At 47.9% G+C, this 21,868-nt stretch overlaps 1 protein-coding gene across 2 annotated transcripts in view; it reads left to right on the forward strand.

The window, feature by feature from the left end:
• Nucleotides 1-21,868, forward strand: part of Nr5a2 (nuclear receptor subfamily 5, group A, member 2) — a 104,700-nt gene that overhangs the window by 11,521 nt on the left and 71,311 nt on the right. The window contains exons 1-4 of one of the 2 annotated variants that reach the window (XM_013017382.1): nt 88-278; nt 3,950-4,068; nt 5,342-5,483; nt 8,207-8,853. In XM_013017382.1, the coding sequence (XP_012872836.1) occupies nt 197-278; nt 3,950-4,068; nt 5,342-5,483; nt 8,207-8,853 (990 nt within the window). In that variant the 5' untranslated portion in view covers nt 88-196. Of the gene's footprint in view, nt 1-87; nt 279-3,949; nt 4,069-5,341; nt 5,484-8,206; nt 8,854-21,868 lie in introns of those variants that run through there. The other variant, XM_013017383.1, reaches the window with a different exon arrangement.

Consider the following 21,868-nt stretch of genomic DNA (forward strand, 5'->3'; position numbering starts at 1 on the left):
CCCTGACCCGCTCCTCGCAGCTCGGGGCAGCTCCGGGGCTGCGGAAGCGGACGGGGCTGAGTTCCTGCCCGGCGGCTGGGCGGCTGGGCGGGCGGGCACCGCGGCGCCCCTTCTCCGTCTCCGCCGGAGTTGGACCTCCCGCCGCCCGTGTCCAGGTAGCTGGGCTTGGCGCACCGACCCTGAGGCCCGCCTGGTCATGCTGCCCAAAGTAGAGACGGAAGCCCTGGCACTGGCTCGAGCGCATGGGGACCAGGGGCAGATGCCGGAAGCCATGCAAGGTAAGCCGGCCACGCGCGGCGCCCCGGCTCCCCGCCGCGTCCCCGCCCGGCGCAGGAAGCCGAGGAGGTCGCTGCTGGCCTCGGGCTGCTGGGCGGCCATGGTGGGGGGAGACCCCTCCATGGCGGGCATAAAAGTTTAGGACTCTAGACCCGCGCAGGCAGAGCTTTCGTGATCAGTGTCTAATTGGCCGCTTCTAATTACGCGCGGAGGGCACCCGAGCTAGACGAGCAGGGCCGGGGTGGGGGGGACCTCCGAGGATCGTGGCCGTCCGGCGGGATGCGGGGAGAGTAGGCGAGTGTCTCCGAACCCCGGAGCGGGCCGGGGTCTTTGGCACGGCTCTGCCCCCCCCCCGCGCCGGTGAGGAAGGGGAGGCCCCGGCGGAGAAAGTCAAGTACAGAGAGAAAGCGCCTCCACCACCACCACCAACCCAAAAAACCAGTGCCGTGGGATCACCCGAACCCCCAGGCTGAACCCCGACGCCAGCTCGGACCTGGCACCCACTTCGGGTGACGGGAAAGTTGCCTCGCCCCGTCCCGGGCGAAACGTGGAACGCGGTGGGGCGGGTGGACGTGCGCGCCGGGCTCCGCCGTCCATCCGGGAGCGCAGAATACTCTGGAAGTCCTATTTGTTTTCCCACAACTTGATTGCGAACCACAGAAGGAGAGGAAGAGAGGGAGAAAAGGAATCAGGCCGTTTATCCCCCCCCCCTTCCCAAATAGCCAGTGTGGATGCGGACGTGGGTGTGGGTGTGGGCGCGGGTGGGGACGTGGACGAGGCGTGTGTGGAGCTCTGCCGAAGTTTGTGGCGTTGGCTCCGGGAACAATGCGAGGAAAAGTCTCCGGGGCTCCTCCGTCCTCGCCGCTTCCCCGCGCGCAGGATGTGCGGCCCGGGCCCCGGCGCGGCGGCGGCGGCGGCGCGCCGTCCTCTTAGAGCGAACTTGAAAGGGCCGGGGAGGCGTGAGAGCCGGGAGGCAGGGACACCCGGTGTGGCCCCGGGGCGGAGGAACCTAGGGGTGGCAGGCAGGGGGTGGGGGTGGCGATCTCCCCCCCCCTCCAGTGGTCGGGCCCAGGCCTTCTTCCCTGGAGGCTGCAAGCGTCCCCAGGCTAACTTTGTGGGTGTCCACAGCCTGGTGACCCAGCGTGGCGTCCCCCCACCCTGCCTCCCCGCCCCGCAGCTAGGATCGAGGGGGAGTTAGGGGTGGGGAGCGCGGGAAGCGGGACTCGGTACGGCCCCGGGGAGAGGTGGCAGCCTGCACGGGTCTGGGGTCCCGACGGGAAGTTGGGGCTTCCCGCGGCCGCGCGGGCTGTGCGTGCAGGTCGATCGGGACCCTGAAGGGGAGGGGAAGGCGGTGCTGGGTAACGCTTCCTAGATGAGGTTCCTCGGGGGGTCCTTCTGGACGCGACCGGCCCACCCACCCCAAAGAGAGGAGGTGAGGATTGGGGGTCCCCGCGGCCGCCCGCCCGCCCGCCCAGCCCTGGGTTCGAGCGCGGCGTGGAGAACGCCTCCCGTGGGGATCTCCCGGCTCCTTCGAGTCGCCCGCCCCATTTGCATGCGTGATCTGATGGTGATAGAGTCACGCACACACACGGACTCACGGGGGACCCCCCTCCCCCCAAACAGGATCCGCTCCCTGCCTCGCGCGCCGTGCGCGCCCAACTTCGCCGAAACTTCCCGGCGTCGTCGGCGCCAGTGTCCCCGAGACCCCAGCGTCCACGGCCGTGGTCCCCGCTCATCGCTCGGGACAGAGACGGGGGGGGCCGTGGGGGACCTTGTAGCTGGCAGCCGGGCGGGGGGCAGCGACCTCCGATCCCCCCTCCCCGCCCGGCCTCGCTCCGCGGCGCCCGGCTCCGCGGAGCGGATTTTCTTGGGGCTCCTAACCTCGCACCCGGAGCTGTTCCGTGTCAGACTCGGCCCCAGCCGGCCTGTGCCCCCTTAGGTGTGAAGTTGGGGTTTCCTTGGTGGGGAGGAGCTAGAGAACCACAACCCTGGGTAATGTAGACTTTTCTCTCCGTCCCTAAAGTCCGCTTGGAGACCGTGGTCACGAGTTTTCGGAGCGCTCTCCACGCACTCCAGCCTGAGTCCCCAATCCTTAGCGGGGCGGACGGGACCCGCGTCCCGCAGCCCGGGCTCCCTCTGCCCCCCACCCCACCCCCGGCGCCGGGTGTCCCGGGATTTTCCCAAACTCTGGGTCACTCCGTCCGGTTCAAGGCCCAGCCCCGGGCCGGCGCCTGGGAGAGACTCTGGGCTCGGCCCGCTGTGCCCCCCAAGTACTGCGGCCGCCACCCTTGCTTTAGGCCGGGCCTAAACTTGATTTTTTTTTTTTTTCAAATCAGTTCCATCTGCCAGGAGGCCAGAATGGTGATCCGGTGGCCAGGTAGGTGGGCAGCGAGGCGGGGAGCGTTGCTATTTAGTAAATCAAAGGAAGCTACAGCCGAGTGTGGGGTTTCCCCCCCCCTGCGCCCCGCCGGCCACTAATTAACTGAGAACAAACGGCGACTTTGCGCGCCGGGAGTAGCCAAGGGCGGAGCCGCGGCGCAGGGCTGGGCGCGCGCCGGGGGCTAGGGAGAAGGTTCTGGGGAGCAGGGCGCAGTGGCCCGACGAGACTGACCAGTCCTACCCCGGGTGACCCTGTCCTGGGTGCCGTCCACCCTCACCTCCCCCTCCGCTGTGCGCCCGGGACGCGAGCGGGTACCTGGGGGGGGTCTTCTGCTCCCGACCTTTTGGGTGTAGTTTATCCCGGCCTCTCGGGGTGGTGTTCCCAGGAAGGCGGTCACCCCGGTAGGGAGCCGCGTGTGGCCGTGGCTTTTGTGTGTGTTACCGGGCGATCTGGAGGTGTTGGTGGTTCGCGCCGATCGCCGCCAGCACGTGAAGTTCATTACCGGCCCAGCGCCCGGCCAGGAGACCAACCACCTGGCGTTTCTTTTCTTCTCCCCCACATCCCCTTCCCTTCCCCCCACTTCTGGGTAGGCGTCCTATCTTTTCCCTTCTTGTCACTTTTCGCAGGACATTTCTCCAACGCGGCGAGGAGATGAAAGTAAGCAGATGTGCGCCGTCTCTAGTAGAGAACCGAATGAATGATTCGATTACTTCAACAGGTCGGGCCGGGGGGCGAGCGGCCGCCGGCTGCCCATCAACTTGGGGCTGATGTGGAGAAGCCGGGCGTCTGGGGCTTGGGATTCTCTGCAGAAAAGAACAATTTGCCAGTTAGTGTAAACTGCTAAATGCGTATCCAGGAAACTGCTTCGGGAGTGTGTGTCTGTCTTGTCTGTGTGTTCGTCCGTGTGTATCAAAGGTGGTATTTTGGCATTAACTCCAGAAATTGCAAAGTGAGTCCCGGGTTCTTCCTTTCCATGCGGCGGCTCCTATTCTGTTTTACAGAGTTATGAGACCTGGGTTCAACATTAGTCAGTTTAAAAGAAGTTGGTGTTGTTTTTTAAATTTAAAAGTATGGTATCTGGTCATTGACGCCCAGAGATGTTTTCCTTTAAGTGTAAAAATAGCTCTTTTCAGGATCACTTGGATAAAATATATACATATATTTTATTTTATACATTTACCTGGTGATATTTGTCCACCCGTCATCAAAAATGTATTTCCTCGCAGGATTAGAACCCTGCGTGGGTTCAAATGACCTGGAGGTGTGTATATCTTTTTCCCCCTCTTCTTTCAGTGTCTCAATTTAAAATGGTGAATTATTCCTATGATGAAGATCTTGAGGAGTTGTGTCCTGTGTGTGGAGATAAAGTATCTGGATATCATTACGGACTCCTGACCTGTGAAAGTTGTAAGGTATGTCCACATATTACCTGTAAAAAAAAATACAATGTGCAAACTCAGTGCAAACCATTGCATTTTTTTTCTGAAAGCTAAATTTAGGCTGCTGGCCCCCCCTCAAAGATGAGAGTCTTAGATGACACTTAGAAATATGTGTCTGATTTAGTTCAAAAGGCAAAAGAAAAAATAGGCTGTTTAGAAAACTTTGCCAGTCTTATGGCTTTAAAATATTTTTATTGTAGTAAAGTGATGTAGCTGTAGAAAGATGTTCATTGCTATCAGTCCTAAATATTGATTTCACTTGATTTATATATATTTAAAACATCGTTGCTCTTGAGCAAGAACATGACAAAGTATTTTTCCCAAGTACATTATAACTTCAGGGTAGTCTATGCTACAAGTACAAGCACTTTTTTAAAAAAAATAATGGTAGATTTTTTTTATATACTCTCAGTGAGTTCAGTATTTTGTTTCAACATTGTTACCGTAAAAAACTTAAATACAACTATATAAAGCAGTACTAATCTCTTCTTTCTCTATAGCACAGATTACTTCTGTTTACAACTGATAAGAATACCAACTTAGAAATGTCTTTATTCTATTTACAAATTTTATCTTGATTAATCCTTTCATGCCAACTGCAAGGAAAGCATAAACTCTGATACAATTCAGCTTTGAGATCCATGCTCTTCCTTAATCTATAAATTTCATCGTTCTTTTAAAAGATAAAAATATTCCCCCACCCCCACTCCGACTAGAATGCTTTCCAGTCAAATTGTGAGCACTTTCCCATTTTGCTCTTTCAATCCTTTTGCTTTTAACTATGTAGTGTTGACATTTGTAAGCGATCTAAGGAGTTTCGCTATTGTTTTCCCCATTGGGATTGTACTGGAATTATTTCTGACTTCTTAAAAACAATCTGAGTCTCCATGAGCACCTCTGTCAGGAACATGAAGATGAAAAGGAAGGCAGACTTAAAAACAATCACTGGTCAATACAGGGTTTGTTGTTGTTCCTTTTTCTAACCCAGGATAATGTGGTATGGAGTCAAGTCTCTCCAGGTTTCCATGTCATTCCTCAGGACTATAACTTGGGGGCAGAAAAATCTCCACTGTGATCTGACCGTATTGTAGAGGGTTGATTTTATTGAAATATAAAATAAACCACAGAATCACATCAGGACCCAACTAGTACAATGAAAGGATTTACTGGTGATTTCCTTAAAATGAAACAAAGGAGGGAAAGTGGTAGGTTTCTAATCTGTCTCACTGTTTGCTCTGTCTTGCAGGGATTTTTTAAGCGAACTGTCCAAAATAATAAAAGGTACACATGTATAGAAAACCAGAACTGCCAAATTGACAAAACACAGAGAAAACGCTGTCCTTACTGTCGATTTCAAAAATGTCTAAGTGTTGGAATGAAGCTAGAAGGTAAGATTCTTCTAAAGACAATTGCTTACTAAAAGTCTCCAAGTAGAGATACACAAAAACATGAGGTGGCAACAAATTCACATTTTCCCACTCTTTTAGTACTATAGCATGGATGGAAGATCTTTCTGTTTTGTTTGCATGGTGGTTTCACATAAAAAAAAAAACAAACTTCTCATTGATATTTAATAAAAAAAAATTGTCACCCCCCCCCATTCCCTTATTTTACGTTTAGGAGTAGATGCATTTTTTCAGTCCTAAAAAGATCAACAAGATTAGAGCTATTCCACTGAGAACAATAAATACAATTAATTTACAAATCAGTCCATGAAGTTTAAATATTCTTTTTGAGTAAGCAGAATAAAAGTTTGATTTCTATCTTTCCTTGGTAGACCTCCTCCTCATCCTAATTGTTAATACAAATTTCATAATTTTTGAGCAAAAGGAGTTCACCGTGCAAAGAAAATTTTTTTATGCTGCAGAAATACAACATACTTTCATTTAAAAGACGTGATAAGGATTGTACAAAATAAAATAACAGATAGGAAGCGTGAAAAATAGTCAGTAGCAATGGTTGGACAAGAACAAGAAAATGATTTCCTCAAAAGCCACACCATACTTTGTTATACACTTCAGAGTTCAGATTGGCGGCAGTAAAGTTAATATGTGACTGCTGTAAATAATTTGTAGTTCGTGGGCTGTTAGGGTAGGCTGCTATTTTCCAGCCTTTGACCTACTGGCTTTGCCCAGATTAAATATACTGCAAAATAAACTACTAACAGGGACACATGTCCGTGAAGTTGCTAGATAGAACAGTTCCTTCTATTTGATCATTGAGGAACAGGCCACCGAGGGGAATTTGGGGGTGGGGGAAGAGATGTGGAACTCATATTTGACAGAAAATACTAAAAAAAAAAAAAACCCAACATAATAATTTCAAATTGTCTGAATTGCTAACAGATTTCTTCACATAAAAATGGCTGGTTTGGATGTCATCAGGACTGCTTTAGAGGAGATGTAAGAAAGGAAAGCATTGGTGCTTATTAATTTTCTTATCACCAATCTTGTTTATCAAATAGGGGAATCATGAGTGCGATGTTTCAGACCCAGAAGATGAAAAAGCTAGATGCTATTATTTCCAATGATGCCAGCCATTTGATTTTTTTTTGCATTGTTTATCTTGAAGTGTTTACTTATCTTGAAAATTAAATTGCATGTTAGTCACTCATGGTACTTACATTTAGCAGTGGAACAAAACAGTTGGATATCCAACACATTATCATTCAGATGATACACTCGTTATGTATGAGTGTGTGTAGTATTTTGGATACCTAGAGTTCACCATAAATTTTTCATGTGATACTAATCCTAAGATAAAAAGCTCAAAAACTTAACCTCCAGCAATTTCAGCTGGTCCCGTGGCAGATGGCAGCCCGTGGTTTCTAAGCGCCACGGGTCATGCTGGACTTGGGGAGAGTTGCTAGCCAGGGTAATGGACAGGCCCGGACTCCAGGCCCTGGTGTGGCAGAAGAGGCCCTGAAATAGCTTTTTGAAAGGAATTTGCTTTAATTTTGTCCTCTTGCTCACGTGAAAAACAACTGGTAGTTCACGAAAGTGCCATGATCTAGCCCAGGTGAAAACCATTTTTTTCCAAGAAGAGCTACTGTATACCTAACTCTTTTGTAACCAGATCACCCCAAATGACCCAGAGGAAGATGCCAGAAGGAAAAATGTTCACTGTTTAATACAGAAATGAGTTGTTTCACCATTTCTCCCCCGGAATAAGAGAAACAGCTATACAGCAGAGATAATTTGAGCTTCCATAAAGATTTATGATAGACATGGATACTTCAGTATGAACACTGATTCTGTCTTTGTGTCTCTGTCTTTCTTTCTCTTCCTTTCTTTGTGCTGGTGCTGGGGTTTGAACTCAGTGTCTAGGTACTGTCTGTTAGCTTCTGTGCTCAAGGCTGGTGATCTGCCACTTCAGCCACAGGTCCACTTCCAGCTTTTTGGTGGTTAATTGGAGATAAAAAGAAATCTCATGGACTTTTTTGTACAGCCTGGCTTTGAATCACAATCCTCAGATCTCAGCCTCCTGAGTAGCTAGGATTACAGGCAAGAACTACCAGTACCTGGCTTGTTCTCTTTCTTTCTTTTTTTTCTTTTTTGTTTTGTTTTGTTTTGTGTCAGTCATGGGGCCTGAACTCTGGGCCTGGGCACTGTGCTCTTTAGCTCAAGGCTAACACTCCACCACTCGAGCCACAGCACCACTTCTGGTTATTTTCTGCTTATGTGGTGCTGAGGAATCGAACCCAGGGCCTCATGCATACAAGGCAAGCACTCTACCACTGAGCCACCTTCCCAGCCCCTTGATTCTCTTTCTTAGCAATATTAAATTACCTCCTAGATGAAACAAAAATTATAAAATCTTTTTAGTTCACAAAAGGCTTAATTTATCCAAACAATTTTGAGCAGTAAAACACACTTGGAGGGGGGGAAATATCATTAAAAAGTCATACTTTTTGTTCTTCTTTTTTCTTTTTTTCCTCTTTTTTTTTTTTTTAACTTTCTTAGAATCCTGTAGGCGAATGGTAATACAAAAACATAGCTACACAACCATTTCTAATCAGTCTTCAACATTAGTAAAAACTTGGAGTAGCGGGAACAGGCTAAGAATGTGCATCTTATTTACCCTTTCTTCCACCCCCTTCTCTCCTCAATAGCTGTCCGGGCTGACCGGATGCGTGGAGGAAGGAACAAATTTGGGCCAATGTACAAGAGGGACAGGGCCTTGAAGCAGCAGAAGAAAGCCCTCATCCGAGCCAATGGACTGAAGCTAGAAGCCATGTCTCAAGTGATACAGGCCATGCCCTCTGAGCTGAGCATCTCCTCTGCCATTCAGAACATCCATTCTGCTTCCAAGGGCCTACCTCTGAACCACACCGCCTTGCCTCCCACAGACTATGACCGAAGTCCCTTTGTCACATCCCCCATTAGCATGACAATGCCACCTCCCAACAGCCTGCCAGCTTACCAGACCTACGGTCACTTTCCTAGCCGGGCCATCAAGTCTGAGTACCCAGACCCCTACACCAGCTCTCCGGAGTCCATCATGGGTTACTCCTACATGGATAGTTACCAGACCAGCTCTCCAGCCAGCATCCCGCAGCTGATACTGGAACTCATGAAATGTGAGCCCGACGAACCTCAAGTTCAAGGCAAAATCATGGCCCACCTACAGCAAGAGCAGGCAAACCGAGGCAAGCACGAGAAGTTGAGCACGTTCGGGTTAATGTGCAAAATGGCAGATCAGACCCTCTTCTCCATTGTTGAGTGGGCCAGGAGTAGCATCTTCTTCAAAGAACTTAAGGTACGACTCCCTTCCAATAGCCCCCAAAAAAGGATGTTGTTATGCTTCTGAATAATAGGTTCCTAGTCACGGGTAGTATATATACTTTTTTTGGTGCCAGTACTGGGCCTTGTGCTCTCTCTTGGCTTTTGCACTCCAGGCTGGTGCTCTATCACTTGAGTCACACCTTCATGCCAGCTTTTTGCTGGTTAACTGGAGATAAAAGGCTCACAGATTTGTCTGCCCCAGCTGGCTTTGAAGTCTAATCCTCGGCTCTCAGCCTCCTGAGTATGGAGGATTGCAGGCAGGAGCTTCCAGCATCCTGCTTTCTCTCCTTTTTCTAAGTTAAAAAGAATTAAATGGCCAGCACTTCAGGACGCCCGTAGCTGGACTTATTCTGTGTAGTTTTTTAACTTGGTGGATGATATCCAACCTGAAATGTTGGTAAGCGTTTTGTTGTTATGGATAGCAGAATGCACTTCATATTTTTTAACTCATACTTTGTGGTTTAAAAAGTTATTTGTCAGATGACTAGTAAGCTATTGTCTAAAGTTACTAAGGATTGAGCTATAGTTTCATGGTGTCCTCTTGAAGGTTTTATTCAGAAGAAAACACATGGCCAACGTTCAGTTGCACTTAGACCCTAATTTAACTGTGTTCAGTATCCATGGGTATTTGCTACCTGTTTACCTTGACATTAGGTTGGTAAAGCCTTTGTTTTCAGAGCAGATTCCAATAGGATGTTTACCATCTTCAGTTGAGGAACCGGCAAACAGAGGTTGCCAGCCGTCTGCCTGGCTTCTGTTTAGTCCTCATAATGTACGATGCCCATCGATGATTTTAATGGATGAGTACATTGTAAACACAGCGCTTGTTTGTATAAGGATTTCTGTTTACCTACATAATTATGTGATTTCCTGAAACTTAGGCTGAATTAATAATGGCAAAGTTAACTTTTCATCCAGATGAAAAGCTGAGAATTTCCAGTGCCCTCGAAGGCACATTCAGAAGCTACGGGGCTCGTTCCTGGTTTAAAAAGTGTATCTTAGGTTTGAGTTTGAAGTATGTTTTGTTAATAAGAGCACTTTCTTACTTTTGCTGGCATGGGAGGAAACCTGGCTCTTCAACACCCGGGGCTTCTGATTTGCTAAGGCTGCCAGAGATTTTCAAAGGAAGGACACAGCAGACTTTGAATGCAAAGCTTGCAAGGGGAGTGGGGAAACATGGAAGCTCTCTACAAGTGGCCAGTCATGCTTTTCATAAAAGTCGGGGGAGGGGCAGGAGAGGTTCTGGGGCTTGAACTCAGGGCCTCAGTGCTGTCCCTGAGCATTTTTGCTCAAGGCTAGTGCTTTACCACATGAGCCACAGCTCCGTTTTCTTTTGGCCTTTTGGTGATTCACTGGAGATAAGAGTCTCACAGACTTTTTCCTGGCCGGTTTTGAACCATGAGCCTCAGATCTCAGCTTCCTGAGTAGCTAAAATTACAAGCCATGGAAGGCTTAAGCCATTTCATTTTTCTATGGGAACCAAAAAGGTATCTGAACAGTTCTAAATAAGTGAATACAAATGTTTTCTTGGTGTTTTTTTTAAATTCATAACTATGTCCTTAATAGGTAAGGTGTTTTCAAATGATCCTTTAAAAATGATTTCCAGTGGAACTGAAAAGCTAGGTAGTGTGCAGATGAGGGTATCAGAGTCTTGGCAGTCAATGGATTGGAGAATTGATTTGAGTGATGGAATTATTCCAGACTGCCAGATTGCTTTGTGAGTAGGTTCTAGCTGATTCGGTGCCTCTCATTTGTGAAGTTGTACATGCAGTATGTGTGGAAAAGTTGCCGTGTTTACTTTGAGAAGGATTTACAAGGGGAAAAAATGTGAATATAAAGCATCTGTGTACTGGAAGTCTGACGAGGGGCATGCTGGGTACAAGGCTGGGTTTAGAGTGTGAGGATTGTTGCTCAGAGAGAAGTGCTCTTTATGTATAATGCAGTCTGATGCCGGGGCAAATGCATGCAGATGTGGTCTCAGCAGTATGGGGGGGGGAATACCTAGTGTTAAGGAATAATATAACTTGTCATTAACAGTCATTAATACCAATTAAGGATGACAGACTATTAAGCAGTAAGTTATATAAGACCGATGCAAAGTGGACTAAGACCAAAATCTTTCTCCTTCAAGTTATTGTGATTATGAATTGTAGGGAGCAGCCACTCTTAAGGACTTCGAAGATGCCGGGAAGTACTCTTTCCAAATTTCCTTATTTACAATGAGATTCTTTTGCATGACTTGGGGTTAAATATTTTGCTGAAACTTAAAGACCTTTGGGAATGGGCTTTGTTAATCTTTAATGTTGTTTAGAGCATTTATCAGTCTTACCATGGAAAATCCATTAAAAAGGGAAAGGAAGAAATTACCCATCTTAGGGCATTTCCAGTGGTGTGAGGTGCTGGAGTGTCTCCGGGGGACAGAAAATCTTGACCCTGGCTACCTTTTGTCTTGTGGCTTGCATTGAACCCACAGGGATTTCGTGGAAGAATTTTCCAGGAAACATAAAGGAATTCAGAGTAACAGGGATGGTTTCAACAGAATTGTAAGATGAATATTCACATTTGGAAATGTTTCTTTTCATTTATAAATTTTGTTTGATTAAAAACAAAAAAAAAAGCAGAGCAACTCAACTGAAGCCAGCATTTAGACAAGTACAGAGCTTTAGTTTTCAACGTATTTTTAAGAACTGCAGCATACAGGAAAGAATAAGTGTGTAAGTGTGCATGTGCACACTCGTGTGTGTGTATGTGCTTGAACTCAGGGCCAGAGTGCTTTCCCTTAGAATTTTTTGTTCATCTACCACTTGAGCCACACCTCTACTTCCAGCTTTACTGGCTAATTAGAGATCAAATAGACTTTTCTGTGTGGGCTTTGAGCCTTAGATCTCAGTCTCCAGAGCATCTAGGATTACATGCATGAGCCACCAGCACTGGGCTAGAAATAGATTTTTATACTGGGATGGGGTACACCAAAACACATCTCTTATTATAAACATACGCACGCATACACCACACACACACACACACTCAGTTCATTCAATAGTATGTGACAGTATTTTCTATTCTGCTGTATTCTAAATCATGGTATGTTTGTAAGACATTTCTGGTCATGGCTCACCAATGGGGCCTGCCCTGAAGTTATAGAACCATTGCTGCGGGAAGTTCTGTGGGGAACCACGGGACATGGCCTATCTGTCACTGCCAGTGACAGTTCCCAAAGGCCGCTTCCTCCAACACAGCCACAAGCCTGCAGCTTCTGTCCCCATGTTAGCATTTCCAAGTCATGTCTTGTGTGTGTGTGTGTGTGTATGTGCGTGTGTGCGTGTGTGCGCACGCGCGCGCTGTCCTTGAGCTTTTTTCCTCAAGACTAGATTTCTACCACTTGAGCCAACTTGGCTTTTTGGGGGCAGGCGGTACTTAATTGGAGATAAGAGTCTCCTGGACTTTCCTGTCCAGGCTGACTCCAAACCATGATCTTCAGCTCTCAGCCTCCTGAGTAGCTAGGATTACAGGCATGAGCCACCAGCGCCCAGAAGCACAGGTCATGGTTCTTACGTTTCATTTGATCCATTTGCCTTGCTTTAAAATGCATCTTTTTCTTGCTTGTGTTAGCAAATAGCTCCTAAAGTGATAAACTTTAAGGGGAAAAGGAAATTTAGTGGGTAGTTTTTGTTTTTCTACCTATCTACAAAAAAAAAAAAAAACGTATTCTGGTTTCCATTAAAAATCCCAAAGTGAGAAAAAGGAAATTAGAACCCCTTACACCAGCAGTGTGAAGGCTGGGAAGGAAAGATGGGAAGGCAGCCCATCATAGGGAGCTGGGCTTTGGGGCTGGGGGCTGGAATGGGACGCACCTGGGGACTCCACAGCTCAGAAAGACAGAGAACTACTGAGCCAGGCAGATCTGGGTCACAGAGGTCTCTCTCTCTCCTGCTCCACCCCCATTCCTGTGTTTACACCACACACACACACACACACACACACACACTGTGACCTCTCTCTCTCACACACACACACACACACACACTGTGACCTTTGACTCCCAAACCACAGACCTCTGCCAGTGAAGCTAAAGCAAATCTCGAGGTTATCAGAAATCCATCACAACCGCCAATTACTAAATCACTAATAATCAGGGAGACAGATTTTCCCTGAGTCCAGATGCCCTCCCTAGAGGACACGAGTCACTTTAGAAAGCCTCCATCATCCTTTTGGGCCACAGAGGGCTCATTCGGTGTAGATCAGGCAGCTAGCACTCTGCCAACTCGTGCTGTGGGCCTTGAATGACTTTTCTAAGTACTCCAAGGCACTGGACCTCTCCCGTGCCTGCGTTTCCACTGGGAAAATCTGCACAAGACTTATGGGCGGCCTATGCTTAGATGTCACAAGGCCCAAATCCGGTTCTGTCTTATGTTCTGCTTGATGTGAAAAGCTATTCACTATAGCTTCCTTATTGAGATGGGAGAAGGGAGGATTGTAAGCATCCTGTAGATGAACCATGCAGACTTTAAGTGTACCTGCCAGACTTTAAGCTACCTCTGTCTTAAAATTACCTATTCTCCTGACCTTTTCTTTGGTTTTGGAAGTGAAGAGCAAGTCCATGACCCCCTCTAGCCAAACATTGGTAGTTGGTCCATGCCTATAATTCTAGCTGCTCGGGAGGCTGAGATCTGAGACCATCTGGCAGGAAAGTCCTTATCTCCAATTAATCACCAATTTCAGAAGTGGAGCTGTGTGGCTCATGTGGTAGAGCACTAGCCTTGAGCAGAAAAGCTCAGGGACGGGGTTGAGACCCTGAATTCAAGTCTAGTAACACACACACACACACACACACACACATACACACACACTCAGGGACAGGGTTGAGGCCCTGAATTCAAGTTCTAGTAACACACACACACACACACACACACACACACACACTCAGGGATGGGGTTGAGACCCTGAATTCAAGTTCTAGCACCCCTCCCCCCCCACACCCTTCATGCTGCTAAAAATCTCTTCTTCCTTATGAGGGACAAGTACACTTTTCTCTTCACCTGTGACTTGCATATCTTTTTTCCTAAACACAAAAGCAGTGAGGAAATAATTCCCAGTTTGTTAAGCAAGTAACGAATCTGGAGGATCTATCTGATCTTCTAATGAGACCAGATGTCCACTGAGGATTCTGGGAACGTGAGTGTAAGCACTTCCCCTCCACCCCTGCTTCGGATACATGCAGGAATAGGAAAGTAAGTCGAAATTAATCCTGACTGAAACTCATAACTAGCGTTTCTGTGGAAAAAAAATAGAAAAAAATAGGTCTCAGAGACTCGGGGAGTTTGTGTCAGAGGAATTCAGCCACGCTGAAGCGCGTTTTTCTCTATAGCAGAGAGCCGGTGGGAGGGGAGCCCTGCCTTCTCTCTAGGCCATTGCAGAATTTCAGAATTTCTGAGCAGCCTTACATTTATTTTTAACCTTCTAGGTCCCTTTTCCCAAGCCTAAGCCTGGCTTCCCCAACCATGATGAGTCTGTAAGCTCAGATTTTATTAGACTTGCCCTAATTTAAAGTTTTTAAAGTTATCCTTTTATAGCCCCCCCCCTCTCTCTCTCTCGCCATTTTTAAAACTTGAAACCTTGAACTCACTTGCTCAGCTGGCACTCTACTACTTGAAGCATGCCTCCAGCTAGCTTTTGTTGTGGCTTCTTTGGTTTTGGAGATGAAATCTTGAGGACTTTTACTGCCCAGGTTGACTTCAAACTGCAATTCTCTGGATCTCAGCCTGCTAAGTAGCTCAGGTTACAGGTATAAGCTACCATAGGAACAAACTTAGTCTCTCTCTCTCTCTCTCTCTCTCCTTCTCCCTCCCCCTCCCCTTCTCTCCCTCTCCCCCTTCCTCTCTGTCTCTCTTCTTCCTCTTTCTCTTCCCTTCCTCCTCTCCCTCCCTCCCTCTATGTATGTGTGTAAGAGATTGAGAAAGAGAGCGAGAATGAATGTAGCAGCAAGCCATCCGCAGTGTCTCTCCTGTCCTGCCATGGCCGGACAGTGTTCTCTGCAGCTCTCCGCGTGGTCTCAGCATTCCCTCGCTCTGTGGCTCCCAGAATGAACGGCAGTCACTCACCTTTCTGGGAAGGAGATTCGATCCCAGTGCAAAGTTAAACTGAACCATTATCTATTCCGTACTCACCCCAAAGACATGAGAGTAAAACAAATGCCCTCTACCATGGGTCCACAAAACCTCCAGACACGGGATTTACTTCCATTGGAGGCAAATGTCAAGATTTTCTTCCATGTTAGGGAATCTGAAAAACAACACAGTTGGGCACCGGTGACTCACGCCTGTGATCCTAGTTACCCAGGAGGCTGATATCTGAGGATCGTAGTTCAAAGCCAGCCTGGGGAAGAAGGTCCATGAGACTCTTATTTCCAATTAACCACAGAGAAAGCTGAAAGGGGCGCTGGTAGAGCACTAGCCTTGAGCAAAAGGAGCCCAGGAACATACCTAGGTCCTGAGTTCAAGCCAGCAGGTTTGTCTAGGTGGGTGTTCAGGTCTCTCCTGGCCTTTGCCTCTGTGAGCTTTCTTCCAGATCTGAAACTTGTCTGTGGACTATTGTGATGTACTAAGGCTCATTTTCTGGGCTTCTCTCTTACTGGATATTAACTGCCTCAAACTCGGGGCCTTGTGTTCTTGCTTAGCTTTTTTACTCAAGGCTGGTGCTCTACCACTGGAGCCACAGTGCCATTTCCAGCTTTTTTATGATTAACCGGAGATAAAAGAACCTCACAGACTTTCCTGCCTGAGCTGGCTTTGAACCGAGATCCTCACATCTCAGCTTCTTCCTAAGATACTGGAATTACAGGCAAGAGCCATCAGCACCCAGGGCTAGTTACTTTTTATTCATGAATAATTTATCTTCCCTAAAATTCACTAATCTTAATGCACAAACACATAACCATTCTATCACCCTACCACACTCTCTCTACCTTTCCTCTCTCCTTTCCTTTCTCTCTCCGCCCACTGACAGTTCTGATCTGATTTTGCTTTTACTAGTTGCTTAAATTTTTTTAAAAAAAGACTTAACTTGCTCTAATCTCTAAGCCGTCAGTCACTGGAATCTTCCTAACTTCCTGGAGCTTACTTTCACCCCAGTGGGACAGGAAACATGACCTTCATGGAAAGCCACCATAATGGGGGAAGCCTAGTGTGGGTCCACACGAGGAGAGCAGCTTCACGCTGCATTTATTATGCGCTCATATACCCAGCAATCGCCTTGATCCTCTGTGGCATATCTACTGGAATCCTGGTGCAGGCACCTGAAGAGCCAGCCACACGCCAAAATCCAATATGTCGCCCGCTGCGTTATTGTCAGGTAGCTGCTGGTGAGTGATGAGAGGAAGAAAGAGGAATTTTCCTCAGTCTGCTCAACATTCCATGGTGAAGATTCTTAGATGCCTTGATTCTTAGGACAGTCCTGTGAAGGCAGCTCAGCATGTGGTCTCCTTTTGGTCCAAGAATGGGAAGCAAAGGTTTGGACCAGGGCTCTCACATCCATTCATCCATCCTTCCGTCCTTCCATCCATCCATCCATCCATCCATCCATCCATCCATCCATCCATCCATCCATCTATCCATCCACCCATCCACATGCTTATGCTTCTAGGGTTACATTGGCCTGTAGAGACATTGAGTTAACCAGTTAGTAAAAGTTGGCTAAATGCTTCCAACTACCCAGGCCTTTTAATCTAATAATTTGTTACCGTCATAAAACTAGTAAGCAGGGCTGGGAAGGTGGCTCAGTGGTAGAGCGCTTGCGCTTGCCTTGCATGCATGAGGCCCTGGGTTCGATTCTTCAGCACCACATAAGCAAAAAGAAAAAAGCCGGAAGTGGTGCTATGGCTCAAGTGGTAGCGCGCTAGCCTTGAGCTGAAGAGCTGAGGGACAGCGCCCCGGCCCAGAGTTCAGGCCCCACAACTGGACCCAAAAATAAATAAATAAATAAAATTAGTAAGGCAGTTGGATCCATTTAGTAGGAGCAGGAGAGGATTGGAATTGTGTGTGTATGTGAGAGTGTGAGTGTGTGTGTGTGAGAGAGAGATCAAGGTTTGAAGGGACACTAACAGGTAAAGGTTCACAGGCATAGATGATTTCGGGTCAGCAGAATATGCTTGTGTTTGTTTCTGGACTAAAGAATAGGAACCATAGATAATAGTAGCTGTCAGTGGCTAAGCTGTGAGCCAGGCAATTATTCACTGGTATTATCTGGACCACGTGGGCACCTCTGTAGCAGGTGTTATGGATGAGTCCCAGTGTGGAAGTAAAGGTTCTGAGAGTAGAGACTTGTGTTGACTTGGTCCGTGTCACATAGTTAATGTATGATGATGCTGTTGTCAACAGGAATGCCTCCGGACTTCTCTCATAAACTGTGAAGTACTTTGATGCCATTATCTCTGCCCATCCCTGTATTCCTGGGTCATAAGGACATGGTATTTTGCACTGCCAAGAGCAGCTTATTTTCCATAAGTTCACCCAATGACAGGGAAATTCCTTTTTATTTTTTGTTGTTTGTGCCAGTCCCAGGGCTTGAGCTCAAGGCCTAGAGGCTGTCCCTGAGCTTTTTCACTCAAGGCTAGAGCTCTACCACTTTGAGCCACAGTGCCACTTCTGGTTTTCTGGTGGTTAATTGGAGATAAGAGTGTCTCAACTGACTTTCCTGCTTGGGTTGGCTTCAAACCCACAATGATCCTCAGATCTCAGCCTCCTGAGATTACAGGCAGGAGCCACTGGTGCCTGGCTGTCCTTGAGCTTTTTTTTGTTCAAGGCTAACACTCTACCACTCAAGCCACCGCTCCACTTCTGGTTTTTGTTTTTGTTTTTGGGTCCGGTTGTGGGGCCTGAACTCTGGGCCTGGGCGCTGTCCCTCAGCTCTTCAGCTCAAGGCTAGCGCTCTACCACTTGAGCCACAGCGGCACTTCCGGCTTTTTTCTTTTTGCTTTTGTGGTGCTGAGGAATCGAACCCAGGGCCTCATGCATGCAAGGCAAGCACTCTACCACTGAGCCAACTTCTTAGCCCCTGGCTTGTGTTTTTGTTTTAGTAGTTTACTAGAGATAAGAATCTCATAGACTTTCCAGCCTAGCCTTGAACTGTGATCCTCAGATCTCAGCCTCCTGAGGAGCTAGGATTATAGGCATGAACCATGGGTGCCCGGCCCTTTTGGGGTTATTGACTTAGAGGGAGACATTGTAGAGTTTTGGACACCGGGACAGGGAGGGGTACCCACCAGTCAGACACCACGTGGTATCTGTGGGTCTCCTTAACAAGGGCTCCCCCTGCCCGCACTCTGTCAGCCTGCAGTATACAGCACCAATTCCTCTGCATCATCCGTGGGCTCAAAGTTTCATCAGCTGGTCTGCTCAGAAGTAGTCACCTGCCTGTTGTTGAGAAAAACCTACACCCTTGATTCCGCTCCTGCTTGTGCTCAGAATGCACATCAACCCCTCACCGATCTGTGGGAAGGCCTCCATGTTGGATATGGGGCTTTTTCTGACCCCTACCCCCTCCAGTCCTGCATGCCCGTGATATCCAAAGTCAGGTAAAGGCTTAAAAACAACAGAAAACAGGATGTTGTGCTCTGCAGCGCTGGGGTGAAATGGATGCTTCGTTCTTTCTGGAATGAAGAATGATTTTGTGCTCACTTAGCCTTCTATGGCTTGAGGAGTAGATCGTGCAAGTCATCCCATGTCCCAGATGCCTTTGCAGAATGGCAGCGTGGACACGGGGCAGTCAAGCCACCACTCAACACCCCCAACACCAGCCACAGTCAAAACCTAGCACGGAGGGCCCCGCCCACCCTAGCGCACAGGTGTTTCTCCCGGCTGATGCTCAGGCCTCGTTCTCCTCCTCTGTGCACCAGGCTAAGTTTGGAGTTGGAGGCCCTGCCCGGCTCTTTGGGAAGCACTCTAGCTCTGTGCATCCTTTGTTTGCTCCCCTCTCCTCCTGTCTTTTTTTCTGTTCCACATTCCCTTTGTCTTTTGCTCAACTTTCTTCCTTCTCTGCTGAGGCCTCAGATCCCAGTGACTCTCAGCTAGCTGCCCGCCACCATAGCAACAGGCATTTATTTGCTGACCCTGTCTTTGGCTGCGTCAGCTTCCGGTGTGAGGGAAGGCAGCCCACAGGCTGAGGATGGGTGGCGAAGGCACAAGGAACAGCTGAGTGAACAGCCTGAGGTAGCGATCGACTAGACCTAAGGAGAAGAGAACTTCCCTTCCAACCCTTCCTCTATCCAAGGTCATTTCCCATTCACAGAAACAAGGCATCCATGGCTGAGGTCCATTCCTCTTGCCGGACAAGAGTAAGAGGGGCGCTGAGGTTGTACCTGGGGGGGAGGGCGGTGCTCAGTGGTCTAGCATTAGGCCCTGAGTTCAATCCTTTATCTTGAAAAATAACTAGATCATGCTGATCAGAAGGTGAGAGCACCCTCTTGTTTGCACACACCCGCCAGGTATTCAGCTCTGGAACCCTTGGGCTGATCTCCTCGGAAATCAGTTCCCACATGCCGTCTCTTTGACTTGAAGCATATTTTCTGGAGTGTTTAGAAATGTCACTGTGATTGCCCAATGCTCCGGATTAACTTTACAACCAAACTTGATCCAACTATAATTCCATCAGAATGCTTTTCCTTTACTTGCCAGCTAGAGGAGCTGGTCAGTGGGTCTGAAGTCTAGCCTAACTTTACTGTCCCAGGGGACCAAGGCAAGGGTGGAAGGCGGTGTAGCTGGGCCCAGTTAAAGCTCTGGGGCTCCTCTCTCATTGGAGGAGCGTGGATGTCACCAGCCCTCTGCTCGGGACTCTGAGGTGTTGACATTTAATAGCTGTGGCCAGGCAGGCCACCTCGGAGGAACCCATGATCGAGTTTCCATACGCCCTGTTTACAGGCTGGCTTACCTGACGGAGCAGCCTAATCATTGCACTTCAATTAAAAACGTATTTCATGGGAACGGAACGGCCTGGATTCTGGATGCCTGTTGAAGCAGTGTGCTCAGAGTTGAAGGAAGGAGCCAGACCCCAACTGTGCAGGGCTCTGTCTCTCTTCTTCCTCCCTCCCTCTTCCTTTCTCTTCCTTCTTCCCCCTCCCTCTGCCTCTCTCCCTGGTCTTTTTTGTGTGTAGGTGATGCTGCGATCAAACCTCTTGCTCTAGTAGCAGGTAGCACTCAGTGTCTGGGTCTTTATTATTCCTCCACATTCTGTATATATTCAATAAATATTGGAAAAATCCTCAAGATAATGGTGTACATGACTTGTCAATTGGGCTGCTGATTTTTGTGGTCCTGGTACTTTTATTTACTAGTAAATTACGTGTTCTGCATAGGTTTGAGGTCCCAAATAATTCTCATTCTGTGTGTGTGTGTGTGTGCGCATGCTTTGAAATGCATATTTTTTAGCTACATTTCTGAAATGTCGGCTCATTATTCTAATTGTGTGCGTCTAATTGTGTGCGGCTCATTGTGTGCGTCTGCCATCCTGAGACTTGAACTCAGGGCCTCATACTCACTTTTTCCCACCAAAGCCTCTATGGAAGGCTTTTTGGTGGTGAGGTAAGATAGCAGCTTTTCACTCTTGAGATAAGAGCCTTGCACACTTTTTCTCAGTCTCTGGAGCATTGATCGTGTCAGGCGTGAGCCACACTCATGTGTCGTTTTGCTCACCGTGTCCTGTTCCTCTGAAATCTCTATACAGCGTCTCTTCCTTGTCCACATCTTCTTGGTCATCTTTGTCCATTTCAAGTGCAGTGAATAGAGGCTTTACTTATTGCCTAATTAGATTTTAAAAAACTTACTAAATATTACATTTCCCCTCACAAAATAATGACACTGCCTCATGCGGGTGCTGAAGAGTTGGCCACAGAATCCTCTCACAAGTTTTCCTCTGGGGGATGAGAAGCAGTTACATTATTTTGACTCGCTAATCAAATGTAATTGGGTAGTTTGAAGCGCCTTAGATGTCCCGTGTCCCCTTATCAAAGCAGGAAATGTAGCTCATGGAGGGGATGAGTGCTGTCTCTCCCGGTCTTCTTTCAATTATAGATCTTACACAGCTCTGCTGTGCAAAACACAGAGGCCTGAAACTCCCCTTCATGTTAATGCTGAATTAGCTAGTTAACACATGATCTCCTCTCATTGATTCTTGCTCCAGTGTGCTGGAGGGGGGAAAAAAGAGTCTGGATTGATTTTCAAGATTTTCTTAATTTTTTTTGGTGCCAGTACTGGGGCTTGAACTCAGGACCTGGGTGCTATTGCTTCGCTTTCTCATTCAAGGCTGGTGCTCTGTCGCGTGAGCTACAACTCCACTTGTAGCTCTTCACTGGTGAAGTGGAGATGAGAGTCTCGTGGATTTTCCTTCCCAGGTTGTCTTTGAACCAGGATCTCCAGATCTCAGCCTAAGAACCTCAGATTTTTAGCTCAGATGAAAGCTTCTGGTTTGGCAAGAAATGAAGAGAGGGAAGATGTTGAGGAATGATGGCATTGCTGTTCCTACGAGATTCACATCCTAGAGGGTAGCGACAGTGAAAAAAAATGCTCTGTACCTTGTGTGAGAAACAACAGGTTTTGAGAAAACAATAAAGAATAGTTTAAACTCATAAACTGGCCTTGGTGATTTCCAAGGAGTTTGACGGTTGGTCATTTTATAGCAGGAACAACAAACCGTTGGCACGTTTGGTACACGTGTCCGGCGTGCGTGTGGACAGACACAAATGCAGGTGTCGCTGTGCTGATCCTGGTAGTGCTGGGGTTTGGATTCAGGGCTTCCAGCTTGCTAGGCAGGCGCTTTGCCACCTCAGCCTCACCCTCCCCATGGCATTGCGTTCCTCTTGCCTATTTGAACCGGTGCTGCTGACATGGCAGCTTCTGGAAAAGATCAAAACAAAAGCTTCTGCCTGCCCTTCCCTGGCTGGTAGCATCTTTCTTTTTAAGAGCTGACGCTCACAGGCGAGCAGGTGTGGCTCAGGTCAG

This window comes from Dipodomys ordii, unplaced genomic scaffold (assembly GCF_000151885.1).
Source record: "Dipodomys ordii isolate 6190 unplaced genomic scaffold, Dord_2.0 Scaffold35, whole genome shotgun sequence".
In the NCBI taxonomy this organism is placed as follows: Eukaryota; Metazoa; Chordata; class Mammalia; order Rodentia; family Heteromyidae; genus Dipodomys; species Dipodomys ordii.